Below are 14,928 nucleotides of genomic sequence, written 5' to 3'. Positions count from 1 at the left end.
ATCTAAACCACAATTACATATACCAGGGGCATCTAAACCACAATTACATATACCAGGGGCATCTAAACCACAATTACATATACCAGGGGCATCTAAAGCACAAGGGCACATATACCAGGGGCATCTAAAGCACAATGACATATACCAGGGGCATCTAAAGCACAATGACTTATACCAGGGGCATCTAAAGCACAATGACTTATACCAGGGGCATCTAAAGCACAAGGGCACATATACCAGGGGCATCTAAAGCACAATTACATATACCAGGGGCATCTAAAGCACAATGACATATACCAGGGGCATCTAAAGCACAAGCACAAGGGCACATATACCAGGGGCATCTAAAGCACAAGGACACAGGAGTGAATCGTCAACAAGCTTGGCTTCCAGGTACATTTCAGCAATGCCCAAAATGTATAACTTTGTGTTTTCCTTCCTTTTCAGGATACACTGGCTTTGGGACAAAAGGTGCCCAAGTCTTTCAAAGCTCCACTCCAAAGCACCACAAGAGGCAAAGGCTGAAGGCAGGCAGGGCAATGTCTTCAACACCAGAAGGGACCACGTGGCAATCATGGCACTTTCCTTGCTGTCCCAGAGACAGGACTGAAGCAGAAAGGGGGCGTTCTAGATGCACACTGTGGCTGGTAGGTGCTCCTCTCCAAGGGGCTGTCACTCTGTCACCGTAGCACTTGCAAAGCCCAGAAGATCCTGTGCTAGGCAGGTGGGCACAGAATGCGGCCCTCTAAGACTAGGAGATGGGACAGCCACAGCCTTCCTGCCCTGCTCACCGCAGCAGCAGATGGCCTGCCCTGAGGAAAGTATTTCCATTGCTCCCCTGAAAATTCTCTGCCAGTCACACAAGGGACAGGGATGCCTAGACTGGGGGATTTAAAACCAGGGGCCTGGGATTCTAATGACTGAAGAAGTTTCCTGGAAACTGAGGCCCAAGACCACAGAGCAAAATAATGATGGAACTTGTTTTAGAAACTAGAACTCTTGAGTTCAGAACCTTCTATTCCGAAATGTGATGCAGGCACCAGCTTTCTGACAGGCACTGTATAAATTTTAGAAATGCAAATATTAATGATCTCATTGTCTCCAAAGTGAGGAGAAAACCATCATTAGAAACCTGTAATTTGGCCAGGTGAGGTGGGGATGGGAACTGGACCCAAGTCATCCACAGCACAGGCAGCTGCAGAGAGACTGTAAAGGTAAAGACACTGGTAACGCCCCTTGGGAGTCAGTGGGCACAGCATGATGGGGGCTGGGCCACAGGAACCAAGTCCAGTCACAACAGAAGGAAAGCCAGACGCTTGCCAGCGCTGGACAGCAGCGTTAGTGACCACACTGCTCTTCCGCCTGGCAGCTAGAAGCTAGAGGACAGGAGTGTGTGTGACAGGAAGGGAGCCGAGTCTCTATTCCTTGAAATCACACTGCACTCTGTACCATCCGGCACCCTTAAGAATTCAGCAAAGCGGGCAGCAGGACTCCCATCCTTTCGGTGGGAAAGCTGAGCATCTGACACTGTCCTGAGGTCCTTCAAGCCGAAGCGTCTGAGCTAAGAGTCAAAGCCACTCCTCTGGGCTGACTGTGGGCCAGAGGCAGAGCACTAGCCACCATGGACATGGTAGTCCCCAGAACAACACACGGCAGCAAAAAGCTAAAGCTAAAAAGTAATCAGTTAAAAAAATCAAACCCCCCTACTTCACTTTGTTTCTCTAAAACTGTGAGTGCTGGGCTGATGAGTGGCCTGAGAGTGTGACTGCAACCGAAACAGAGACTGCCCAAGTTGAGGGCGCACGGGATGTCTGCCAGCGGCGTGACCAGCGGCACGCTGAACTAAGTCAGGCGAATAGACCTGAAGCAGGAAAGAGGACCAGCCCTAAGACAGTCAGACCTTGCTCTTCCCCCGTGATGCCTGGGGCAGAAATAGGAAGTCTATATGTCTGGGAGGACCACTGTGTGCTGGGAACCACCATCTGCCCTTCCTTCCAACTCGGGTCCAACAGGGAGGGCCACTGTGTGCTGGGAACCGCTGCCTGTCCTTCCTTCCAACCTGGATTCAACTGAGTTTTGATTCTTCTTTTTCAATCTGGCCTCTGTGACAGCTTCCCACATAGGCCAGGGTGATGTCTAACAATGCAGCCTCCCTGCGGATTAGAACATGGGGACCCCAGAGGTCGAAGAGCCTCAGAACCCCAGGAATGGTGGAGCCTGGGCTGAAGCCGACACTGGAGACCCCTCTCCTGCCATGGCCCCTTGGTCTGCTTCAGTTATGCTACTGGCTGCTTTCTGAGCTCTGCTAGGCAACAGTGTGGGTTTGACTCTGAAGGATGTTGCCTAGTGAGCCCTATAGTCAGCCCTCAAAGCGTAGCCCAGTCTAAGCACACAAGACTCTGTAAAAGCTCGAGTACAGCCTCTAAAGGGGTGTCCTCGTGGCACTGGCACTGAGAGTCCTGCCCAGGAGGCCAAGAGTTAAAATAACTACATCCCGTCCAGCCACAGTAACTCCAGCAAGTAGCCAAAGTCTGGACCTCACTTAGGGGCCAGGAGGCTCCCCATGGTGCATCTGCGGCAGGACGATGAGAAACAGAAGGACCCGCGTTTGCCAGTATTTGCTGACTGCCATTTATACATATACCCACTTTCTTCTTCCACCCTCACGCTAGCCCAGCAAAGCTGGAATAAAGCCTCCATGATCCAGGTGAAAGGTCACAGGGCTAGCCAAAAACACAGCAAGAAGAGGTCATGGCCAAGCCTCAACCCCATCTTTCTGACTCTTGAATTCTGGTCCTCATCAGTCTCTTCCTGCTGCCCAGATGTGATTCTGTCTATCTTCCTCTGACCAGAGAACTGGGGCAGTGTCCAGATTCACACATACATGATCAGAAACATCTGGATAATTTGGATGACCTGGGTCAGCAGTGAGCAGATCAGCCTGCAAGGGGAGGGGAGAGGGCGGCCAGGGGATGACAACTCACTGTCATGAGAGGATGTCCAGGTCTGCTCATTCCAGAATCACCCTCACAGCCCATGTTCAACTATCCGCCCTACATCAGCCAAGCTGGAAGAATACCCAGATATCCAGGAAATGTTTCCCAGAGTACCGGGTCATCCCAGGCAGCCAGAAACCAGAGGCGTCCTCAACCACATCACACATCCATTCTATCGCCTTGCGTCTTCAGAGGCAGAATCCCCACATTCAGAAATGCAGGCTCCTTTCTGGGGTGTGTGTGTGTGTGTGTGTGTGTGTGTGTGTGTGTGTGTGTGTGTGTAGAGCACAGCTCCCAGTCACAAAACCATATACTTGCCTATGAGGCCACCTGAGAGGAAATAATGTTTCCATTGTTCTAAGGTCACAAGATAGCATCAAGATGCCCTCCTTGAGGATCCAAAGAGAAAGAGAAGAGCCAAGATCTTGGACACCATCTTGTAAAATCCCTCCAGCTGGGCTGGAGGTAGCTGGGCTCAGCCCAGACCCAGGCGGGAGGATGGGCTACTACTCCAAGCGGAGGGACATACCTGGACTTCCCTTGTGTGATAGGCGATGATCAAACCAAGCAGGATGATGGTGGATAAACTGATAAGGCATTTCAGGGCCAACGAAAACATGGAATCCTGCAGGAGAGAGGGAAAGAGAGTTAGGGGTCCAGGCAAGAAGTAGCTCATGGGGTGTAACAGCAAACAGTGGGGCAAAAGAAGGAGAATCCTTAGTCCCTCCTGGAAGCAGGGTAGAGCAGGAAGTTAGCCTGAGCCTGGGCTGCCCCTTCTGAGCCTTTGCTTTTGGTAAGAAAACATCCTTGCATTCCCAGAACAACCCCAGTAGGCGCAGTGTTTCATGTCTGTGATATCTGGCTAGATTTTGGATTATTGGCCTCCATGCTCATAAGTCTTATGAATGTAATTCCTTTTTTGCCATTGTTACATGGTTTGGGTATCTATACCATGTCAGCTCATGTTTCTATCTTGATTCACATCCCTAGCCATGGAGAGCTCTGTTAGGAATGAATCAGAATGCCCTGGTAGCTTCTCTGTCCCCTGACTTCAGCCAAGGGCAAGAGAGGAAGGACAAGGACAGCAGAACGACTGGGTGGCTGAGGGGCCAACAAAGGAAGAGAAAGGAGTCCTGGGAAGGGGAAGGCTTTGGTGGCCTGCTGGTCAGGGCAGTGGACACTCCCTGCCGCTTCTGCCAAGGTGGCTCTGAGAGTCTGTAGTCTGTGCATTAGCTCTCAGGCTGTCTGGTGGGTCCAGAGCCTGCCCCAGCTACTCAGAGATGCGTGACCATCAAGGTGCCTACACCAGCCCGGCTCAGTGAGTGTTGGCTGCCATTAGTTTTCCTCCTGGAGCAGTCAGAGCTTATAGCTGAGACTACTCCTGAGTAGTCAAGTCTGGAAGGAGAGCTACCTCCACATAGCCATGAGCAACAAGCACTACTCTATGGTCCTGAGTGCTGGGGAGACCAAAGAAACAATGCTAATAATGTACAATTTCTGCATGCTCCAGCTTTATAGCAACGACGTGACCAGAGGCATAAATGGCTTAAGCCAGAGTTCAAAGGCAGAGCCTCCGACCTCCAGACCATTGCCCTGTGCTAAGTCTGCCAGGAAGTAGGGATGCTGGTGAAACTCCCTGACACAGATCTAAACAGCTGATTAAGACAAAAGACCAAAATATAATTAGGTAAGAGAGACAAACTCTACTGTTCTGTACAGAGTAACTATGGTTATAACTACCTATGGCACACCGCAAATAACTAGAGAAGGACAAAGGTTCTTACCACATAGAACTGCACAATGTCTGAGGGGATGGGGTATTTTCCAGCCTGATCCAGTCATCACATACATGCATGTTTCAAAGTCTGTAACAAAACTCCCATAGAAATAGACACATATTGTGTCTCAGCTAAGATTTTTAAGATAGCAATAGAAGCATTCCAACAGCAACATAAGGTTAATTGCCTGGTGATACTTAGAACTGAAAGAGCTTCGGGGAGGGAGGCATCACTGGCAGAGGTGGAAGGTGTTTGGACCTGCAGAGCCAGGACCAGCAGATGCCCATGCCGATGCTCTCAGCCACCCCCCTGTGTGCAGACATGGGATGGGAGCTGCTCTCTCTGGCGTGTTCATCAATCTCATCTCTCATCTCCTTGATATAATCATTGAAATCCATTTAATGCCAGGTGCAAATTAGTCCCAAGGAAGAACTAGCAAAATAACTCACTGGTTCATTCATGCGTACTTCTGGTTTTTGTGTGTTTGTATTGCCTGTTGCAGGGTGCACATGCAGCAAGCAAGCAGCCATGTGCATGCACGAGAGCGTTCATGTGGAAGCCAGAAGACAACTTTTGGAAGTCTGGTCTCTTCTCCCACTTTCATGTAAAACCCAGGAATTGAACTCAGGTCATCAAGCTTGTTGGCAACCGCTTTGACCTGTAAAGCCATCCCTGAGAGCCTGTTTTGTTTCCTAACACAAGGTCCAGATGTATAAACTTCCATCTTCCTGCCTCAGCATCCCAAGTTCTTATTCATTTGTGTTTTCACAAGTTTCAACCAGTTCTTGCTTGCTGAGTACCTGCTAGACACCCCAGAACGTGGTCCGTGCTTGGGGTACACAGAGAGGGCCCCGCCCACAGGAAGTTTTCAGTCTATCTTCTTGCGTAAACCCTCACTTAGTTGAACTATACATTCCCACTGTGGAGAAACGTGGCCAAGCTGGGGGTGTAGCTTAGTGGTTAAGAGCACTAACCGCATAAGGCAGAGGTCTGGATGCTGTCCCCGGTGCTGGCCTACTTAGCATCTCTTGTGCGCTTCAGAGCGAAGAGCGGCCTGGAGCTCTGTCTGGAGCCCATGAGTATAGGGGTGTCTCGGGGAGTCCTGGTGCTCTACTGATGCAGCGTGAGCACCAAGAGAAACAGAGCCAATTCTGACCCTCCAGAAGGTTCGAGCTTTGAAAGCTTACTTGATGCTGATTCCAGACCCAGCTGGGGATGAAGACAAAAGCTGGAGGCACAGGGACACTCGGGTTGTTGTGGGACATGATGAATTGCCCTACAGGAAAGAGCTGGGACAGCTCACCGTGCTCTCCAGCCAGAAATGACCATAAGGTCCTTGTCAAAGTGGTCCAGAAGCATGTGGCCAGCATCACGCCTACCCCAGGAAGGCCTATGAGCAGTGGCACCCTTCCCACCTCTAATTCATCTTCTTGGCAAAAAACTAGCTAACGTCAGAATCTATGTCTATTTCCATCATTTTTAGGGGAAGAGGTAAAGAGACAGAGGCCAGACGCTGTCTCCTCTCCTTTAAGCATCTTCCATTTCTCCCAAAAGCCAAAGCTTTCCATTAAAAGGCAGCTCCCACCTGCTCAGAGGTTTGCACTGTGGTGGCTGCGGGGCCAGTGGCAGCCTGTGGGGAGCCAGGGCTGTGCACTGGACTGACAGAAACCCTAGAGACTTTTCAGACAGCCTTGAGATCTCATCGCACGTCAATAAAAGAAAAACAGTAACTCATTTTCTAACACCTATAAAATATGTCAAAAAAGTCTAGCTCAATCAGGAACATTTTCTATTTGCTAAAATGTTGAATTACCATCTTCTTTTCCACTTGAACTTTAGTGAAGCTTGAAATTGATGTGACTCTTCGGATGACACCAATGACACAGGGTTGACTAATTAGTTGCAAAACACCACATGGTGGGGCACCTGTCACACCCGCTGTGCCCTAACACACTCCATCTGGGGCCTTAAAATTGACTCATTGGCCGTGAGGAGTCCTGCGGTCAACTAGTCAACCCTTCTCCCCTATGTCTGAGACCTTTTTAACAACAAAGAAATAACCCCCAACAAGCAGGATACACAGGGCACATTCCATATATGGGGGAATTTTATATATATAAAGATTTTACTTTTATTTTTAAAATATGAATGTAAGAGGGTACATGTGAGGGCAGCACCTACAGAGTCCGGAAAAGGGAGTAGACTCCCCTGGCTAGAGTTGCAGGCACTTACAACTTCCCACTGTGGGTGCTAGGAGCCTAACTCTGGTCCTCTGGAGAAGCAGTAAGCATTCTTAACCACAGGACCAACTCTCCAGCACTTGTTTCAAAATCCATCTGGTCCTACAGGCTCAAGGGTATTCAAGTGGTTCCGACCATCTGAGCAGCTAGTGACGGAGGTTAGTATGGCTGTAAAATAGAGAGCATCGGAAGTCACAGAGAGAGAAAAGTTGGGATAGACTGTCAGCTGGAAAGTTTTGAGCCTCAAACTGCATGTTTCTGATTATTTTTCAATTTTTTCCATGCAGAAAAAAGATTGTGAAAATACCAATATTCTGTATCATAGACTGTTTTCTTCTCTCCTCAAATTATTAATAATGGGAAAATAGCATTTTGTAATTGAAAAGTTTATTTTTCAAAATCTGAGCCCTGAACTGCCAGGAAGAGGCTTCTGTGCAGTGGGAAAGCTACAGCTTTACTTGTGGCATGCCTTCTGCACGGGTGGTTGCAGGAGCAAGTGAGCCTCAAGCGCATCCCTGGCATGGGGATGATGATCTAAGCTTCCTCTGGGTTTCGAAAGCTCATTTCATGTACTCATGCCCATTGCCTAGTGCCATGCTCGAAGAGTGACTCTTCTCAGCTTGAGCCAGGTGGGCACTTGGGCCCCTTAATCCCTTGGGCTGGGCTTACACATGCGAGCCCACTTCAGGCAGCTTTATTGCTTCACTGATTGGCAATCTGTCTAACCCACATGTTAACACATTGTGCTGTGTGAGCCCATCACCTGTTTGGTGCTCTGAGTATAACAGGAGCTTCCTCGGAACAGACCCACCACACATTTGATAAATGTGTCACCCTGATAAATCTCCTGCCACCATTTTACTATAAAACACCGAGAATTGGGGAGTCCTCGAAGTGACGTTTTCAAGGCCACACGGCTCACTCAGACTTCAGCTATTCGCCAGATTTCTCTGTGTCCCACTCTTCCCCTGCCCTTCAGTGTCCTCGGGACTGTGTGAGACAATATGTCCTGTTACCTCAGTGGAGCCTTGGGCTGCACAAGAGATTTCTGGCTGGGCAGGAGATCAAGACACATTCCTGGAGATGTTCCCACCATGTGGTCCTGCTCCCCTGCTGGACACGAACCAGCCCTTCACAGGTCTGTAATTTTCCCATTGATGATAATCTGGACTAAGATCCTGCTACTACAGAGACCTGCTGCTCAAAGGAGCCATCATGAACTCTCTTTTGCAGACAAGGAAAACTGAGGCTCCAAAGAACCGTGTTTGTCCTAGGGCAAAGCCAACAACGAGCAAAGGCAGGTTTGAGGGGGTCAGGCTGCCACTCAGACCCACCCTCCTTCCGGCTTTGAGCCCGCAGCCCTGCGGCTGCGCCCCACTGGCCTCCATGTTCAAGGATCAGCTTCTCAGGGCTGCTGTGCCCCTTCCTGGGGTTGTGCACAAGGTGATAGAGTGGTCCCCAGGCCTCTGAGCCTGCATGATAAATTGCTCTCCTGGCCTGCCTTGCAGCTTCCAGAGACAGGCCAGAATTGTAATGATTACAGTAGATCTCCCTAGAGACTTTGAAGTTTTTTTAATGTGTTTTATTATTTGGAACATTGCGGGTGGGGGACAGAAAAACAATGCAGACAGAGTCATGTAAGAGCCCTGAACCAAAGTGAAATGCAAGCTGCACCACCAGAGGCTGTGCAGGATCCTTTCCCCAGCCAAGTTAATAGGCTCCAAGGGTGTGCATGCGAGCACGCTGCACATGCACATGGCCCATTCATGACTCTGTCGCTGCTTAGGAGCCCCCAAGGGACGGAGGTGATAGCATCCAGAACCTGTATTTCCTGAATTAAGGTCTGATGTGCCTTCCTGACATCACCTTGCCTTGTCCATTCAACTTGGGAAATAATTGAGTTAGAATCTTTCCTGTTTAATAAGGTCAACCTTTGCTTCAATTTCATGGAGAGGCTCCAAGACTGATTGATATTCAGCACTGGCTTCGTACTGGAGCTCTGTAATGGTTGTCCTAATTAGACACTCTTGCTAATTAATGCTATGCAGATTAAGCCAGGCCTTCCTTCCCCGTCCTGTCCCCCCACACACACACACTGCCAGGGAAGTCAGCATTCTTGGCTGCTGATCTCCAGGGAGACCCTGCTTCTCTCCTCTACCTGGGCCTGTCATTCTGCACCTAGCCTAGGCTTCCTTTCCCTGCTTCCTTCCCCTTCCTTCCCCTTCCTTTCTCCTCTCTTCCTTCCCTTGCTTCTTTCCCCTGACTTCCTTCCCCTCCCTTCCTTCCTTCCCTGCCTTTCTTCCCCTTCCTTCTCCTCCCTTCCTTCTCCTCCCTTCCTTCCTTCCCCTTCCTTCCCCTTCCTTCCCCTCCCTTCCTTCCTTCTCCTCCCTTCCTTCCCCTTCCTTCCCCTTCCTTTCTCCTCCCTTCCTTCCCCTGCCTTCCTTCCTTTCCCTTTCTTCCCCTTCCTTCCCCTATCTTCCTTTCTCTGCCCCTTTCTCCTCACTTTGCCTTCTGAACTTCCACTGTCTTGCCTGATCAGACCTTAGCTAGTCTTCCTCCCAGGTGTACCCGTCTGAGGTCATCAGGGTCATGAGTTCACCTGAGGTCATGCTGGCACTACCAGCATCCTCAGCATGATGTCTCATCTCATTGTGGGTACTCACAGTCCAGAATGGAGTCACGGAAAGGCTCGGCCCACTCTAACCTATTGTTAGTGTGGGGATGATAACGTTTTTATTGTCTCTTTCTATAACACAGAACCTGACAAGAAAAGGTTAGAATTCAAGTCATGTCTCTGAGACTTATCCGCTCTAACAGTGGGCTTCCAGTTTCTTCTTCGGGCCTTATCCTCCCAAGGTCTCCAGTCCCTCCTCTCCTCTCACTTCACACACATAAGATATAGTTATTTTTCCACATTTTTAAGTCAAACACACTTCCTCTTGTCACGCAGAGCAGAGAAGCTGACTTGGTCTCCATCGCAGGCTCCACCATCAGAACCTTGTCTTCTCAGCACTTCAGAGACACCACCCAGCTACATGTTCCTTCACTCAGGCAGCCATGTGGCTGAGCCTCCGCAGAACACTGGGGTCCCTCCCCACCCTGCCCAGGCTCCAGGCTGAGCCTCCGCAGAACACCGGGGTCCCTCCCTACCCTGCCCAGGCTCCAGGCTGAGCCTCCGCAGAACACCGGGGTCCCTCCCCACCCTGCCCAGGCTCCAGGCTGAGCCTCCGCAGAACACCGGGGTCCCTCCCCACCCTGCCCAGGCTCCAGGCTGAGCCTCCGCAGAACACCGGGGTCCCTCCCCACCCTGCCCAGGCTCCAGGCTGAGCCTCCGCAGAACACCGGGGTCCCTCCCCACCCCACTGTACTGACCCAATCCTGTCCCATCAGCACTCTGACCTCCATAGCTGAACTACACCCTTCTGGACAGGCACCCTCAGCGCTCGTCCGGCACACAATCAAATGCCAGAAAAGAGAGAAACAATGGGCAGGCAGCGCCCAGAGGACAAATAGGGCAGAGATGGTCAAAACGAACAGGAATCTCCAACTGAGAGAAGACCTGGTCCCTTTGGGCTGTACTCATCAAGGAGTGACCGGGACCAGAGGAGGCGACACTCATCTGAAGAACCCCTGCATCCTGAGTGTGAGCGGCAGCCTTGCAGCCTCACCCACCAGCAGAGAGTTTTCGAGGGCTCCTGGGTCTAAGCCTCAGACACCTTTCCCGCAACCCTTCGTGCAAGGTCCTCGTGGCTGCTTCAACCTTACAGTGACCATGCATGTGACTCTTCTTCCCTTCATGTAGCGCTTCTGTTCTGGAGTGTGTCTGAGGCACAGTGCCCTGGCAGAAGGCCTCCAGTGGGCCACTCTGTTCTCTCAGCCCTGGGCTCAGCAGGACCGTTATGTGCAGGCTGATGGCTGCCTGGAGCCATGCCCTGCTGTGCCACCTTCTCTGCCTCCAGTCTCATCCACCCTCTCAGCTGGGAACATTACCTGCCTGAGACCTGTTCTTGCCCCACACTCTCTCCAAGGCTGCACACACGAGCTGGGGGTCGCTTGACAAGACCTGACCTGCTACTGTTGCTCATCCTAGCCAGAATGCCAGTCACAGAGGGTATATCTTAACACTAAATTCCTTCCTATGTCATCACAGGGGAACTACCGTCCAGTACATAGCAAGTCAATAAATACCAGTTGAATGTTGAACACTGAATATTTGAAGAAAGGGAGCAAAATTTAGAGATGTGTCCCCAAAGTAGACACTTCCATCCTGGATTTTCAAATTCATGAAGCAAAAAGGGGACGACCAAAAGAATGAGTAATATGTGCTCACTTGCCCAGGGGCCCAAGTGGTTTACTGTGTGGTCCCACCCTATAGAGAGAGTTCTGAAGCTGAGAGAAAGCTTGTCACTTATCCACAGACCCTGGGCAAGGAGGAAGTAGAGGCAAGATTTGAACCTAAACAAGTCTGACTCTAACATCCATTCTCTCAAAACACTGGAGAAAAATCTCATGACCAGGCCCCAGCTGTGCCATTAAACCTCAGTGACTTTGGCATGACAGCGACAGTCTGAGGTCAGGGCTGGGAGTCCTGATTGTCCCTGCAAGTCCAGCCCAGGCCTAACCTGGCATGGGGAGGGAAGATAGGGTGCCAGTGAGTGAAGGAAGCCAACATCTTGGACTAAAACACATAAAATCACTTTGGCCTAGGGTGTTTCTCTGTGGCCTTCTACTTTGTCACTTCCAGAAGGACATAGGACCTGATATCTGAGGGCCACCGTGCAGTGAAAATACCAAGGACACTCGGGTCTGAACAGAGGGTGGCCTGGTATTGTCTATTGAAGCCAGCAAGAAGACTAAGGCACCAGCTTAAGAGGCAACGATCCTCCCGGCACCTGGCTCTCCCATGGTGTGGTTCCCCAAGGAAAGAAAGAGAAGGTCACTTTGGAGACCAAGTCCTCCAGATAGCAAGTCCCAAGCCCCTTCAGCCACAGACAATTCTGATTGAGATGGTTCCTTTACAAGGTGTGGGCAGAAAAGGGCAGACAGACAAGGAGGTGTGCTGCACGCCGCCTGTCCTGCATTTCCTGCCACTCTTGGCGATTAGTCAGAATTTGTGTTACACACTTGCCATGTGCCAGGCATCGTGTTGTGTGGGAGGTAGACACAACAGGACGGGGCCTTCCCAGAGCCTGATTGCTACTCCAGAGGGAGCCGCCGAGGCCTCTTCCGGACAGAGCTAGCACAAGCAAACGTGTTTCGGAATGCTAAGGAAGAATAGCAGCGTCTCCTTGTCCCACCGCAAGTGTGAACATGGATGCAAACTCCCCCAGGCACAAGACCCAGGGCCGAGGATGGAGTGACCTCAGCCCTAACCGGAACAACGGATTCAGAATCTCTACAGGCTTTTTCAAATGATCTCTGGCTCTGCTATGCAGGCTGGAGGTGAGAGCTTCTCCTCCAGTAAGCGGGAATCAGCATCATCGCTGCTGAGATGCTACCAGGCAGATGCTCATACGCATAAAATGATGGCGTCCTGAATCTTAAAGCCACACAGTTAAACCATCCTGGCATGCTGTGTGAGAGTGGCAGCAGCTGTTAGCCCAGGCTGGTCTGACCAACTCTGCTTCCTTTCCAGGCAGCCTTTGAGAGACACTCCCCTGGAAGGCCTTGACTGTCTCAGAAATCTGTCCTCAGTCTACTTAGGTGTGAAGCTAAGCCAGTACCCCTGTGAGTCTCACTCCGACTTGGCCTCACAGGTCCCTGTGGCGGTCCCCCTTCTCATGCCAGGTCTGGAGGCATCCTTGGAAATTCTACATGAGGACAGTAGGGACAGGAAGGCTGGTTTGTACCCAGCAGAAGTCAGCCTGTGGTAGAGCAACTTTAGACGCCAAGTTTGCGTTCACAGGCTCACCTGGCAGTCCTGTCACGCTTGACTTCATCTGTTCTCCGAAAGCCTGGACCCTGCCTGAGAAGCCATTTCCAGGCCTAGCACCTAGTCATTTTCCTTCTCCTTCCTCTACTGTGGCATGTGAGTATCAGCCAGTCAGCAATGTCACACAAAGTCCTGTGGTGCCGAAAAGCAATACAGAGCACACACCTGCCACAGCTGCTGGCCTCAGACTAGCTCTCCCAGTCCCTATTTACAGATAAGGAAACTGAGGCCCCTCCTATCCAAGATCACATTCAAAACTGAAAGGGGTAAGAGTTCCAACCTCCCAAGGCTTGGGCTGGCCTTTCCCCTTGCCCCTGTCCTGCCTGCAACTAGCCTGACGCTCCCCCAAAGGGCAGGGCCCGCCTGACCCTCCTCAGCACCTGTGGGCTCATTTCAAGGTTTAAGGAAAGACTGTTTCTCCAATGGCTCAAATCAAAAGAAATAGCAATTACCTACTCCAGGTTCTCCATCTTCTTCTCGCTTAAAACACAACCTCTTCTACATAAATAAAGGGAATGGTCTGGAAAGATAACCAGCTGGCACGGAACAATTGGCATTTCGGTCTGCAGAAGAAGCGGAAATACTGTTTTCGGAAACTCAGCGCCGCCATGAGCTGTTAACTCCTAACCATTTGGCACGCAGGCTTTGCAATTGTTTCGCTGTGATGGATGATGTTGACAGAAGTGGCGGAGACCAAACATGGGCTATGAATAGGCTGGCTATGGTACTTTTACAAACCGTCTCTTTCTCCAGTCCTCTGGCACCAAACCGTTGCCAGCCTGCCTACCTTGCTTTGAGCGCTAGCAATGCCAGCAATGGGGCACCACTTGAACCATGTCAACTACTCCAGTCAAGCAAGCTTATCTGAAGACCCAGAAGGCCAGCCGCGGGTCACATGGCCACTGATGTAAACGGAGATCGAGAAGCTGTAGGGAGCAGCCCCGTGTGCTTCCTTCCCAGCTGCAACTGGACAAAACGGCTATCCCAAGGAAGGGTAGCATAAGATGCTTCAGTGAACAGGAAGACACCTCCCACATTCATGAGCACATCCATGATCAGCTTCAGGAAGCATATCTCAGATGCTTAGGGACACCCAAGAATCTGCCGTGCATGTAACCAGTGAAACAAAACTGTCCAGGCTGAAGGAACAGGGGCCATCCCGACCCGGTGATCCAGAAATACAGTGAGGGCGAAGAGTCCCTGAGCAAGCTCGGGGCTCCGGTAGCCTGTGTCCCTGCTGCCTCCTCCGCAAATCTGCATGTCAGTGTGGAAGAGAGCTAACTACAGAGCATCCAATAGTTATGAAACTACCCCCTACAAGGAACCACAAGGCCTGAATGTGTCTCTGTCTAGCAACAGTAGATTGTCCACAGCTTTGGGGCCCCATGAAGGCTGCTTCTGGGAATATTCCAATCTCAAACACTCAAAGACAGCCTGAGAAACTGCTGCCCAGCAAGTCCTGGCACTAACTATCTTGAAAGAAAGGAGGAAAGGAGGGAGGGAGGGAGGGAGGAAAAGACCTCCAAAAAAAAAAAAAAAGCATGGTGTTGCACTTGACAATTGAGAAACCGGGGCATAGAGGACCCATAAGTTTTCCCAAGGATAATTGGAAAGTAGAGGGGCTGGACTCTAACCTCAAGCTTCCCCCCCTGCCCCGTGTGTGTGTGTGTGTGTGTGTGTGTGTGTGACGCTGGCTGGCCTATAACTCACTATGTAGACTGGCCTCACACTCACAGGGTCTACCTGCCCTGAGTATTGGATCAAAGGTCTCTACCACCACGCTCACACTCAGCTAACCGCAAGCTTTCTAATCCCTTGTCCAAGACTAGTAGAGTCCCCAGGCTGAGGCTTGCTGAGGTCACTCTGCTCTTGCTGACACCTGCTCCCCTTCTGCAGAAGCCAGGTTGACTGACCCCTCCCTCTGTTTCCATGGCCACAGAGTTCCCTGACCCCAGCCAGCTGCCTCTACCTTCATGAAGACA

At 50.9% G+C, this 14,928-nt stretch overlaps 1 protein-coding gene across 2 annotated transcripts in view; it reads right to left on the bottom strand.

Annotated features, from left to right (window-relative positions):
• The window catches only part of Kcnn3 (potassium calcium-activated channel subfamily N member 3), a 139,276-nt gene that overhangs the window by 95,301 nt on the left and 29,047 nt on the right, over positions 1 to 14,928 (bottom strand). For both annotated transcript variants that reach the window (XM_038311495.1, XM_038311494.1), the window contains exon 2: positions 3,526 to 3,621. In XM_038311495.1, coding sequence (XP_038167423.1) covers positions 3,526 to 3,621 — 96 coding nt within the window. The remainder of the gene's footprint in view (positions 1 to 3,525; positions 3,622 to 14,928) is intronic.

The sequence above is a fragment of the Arvicola amphibius genome, chromosome 14 (assembly GCF_903992535.2).
Source record: "Arvicola amphibius chromosome 14, mArvAmp1.2, whole genome shotgun sequence".
Lineage (NCBI taxonomy): Eukaryota > Metazoa > Chordata > Mammalia > Rodentia > Cricetidae > Arvicola > Arvicola amphibius.
This window is presented reverse-complemented; position numbering and strand designations above follow the sequence as displayed.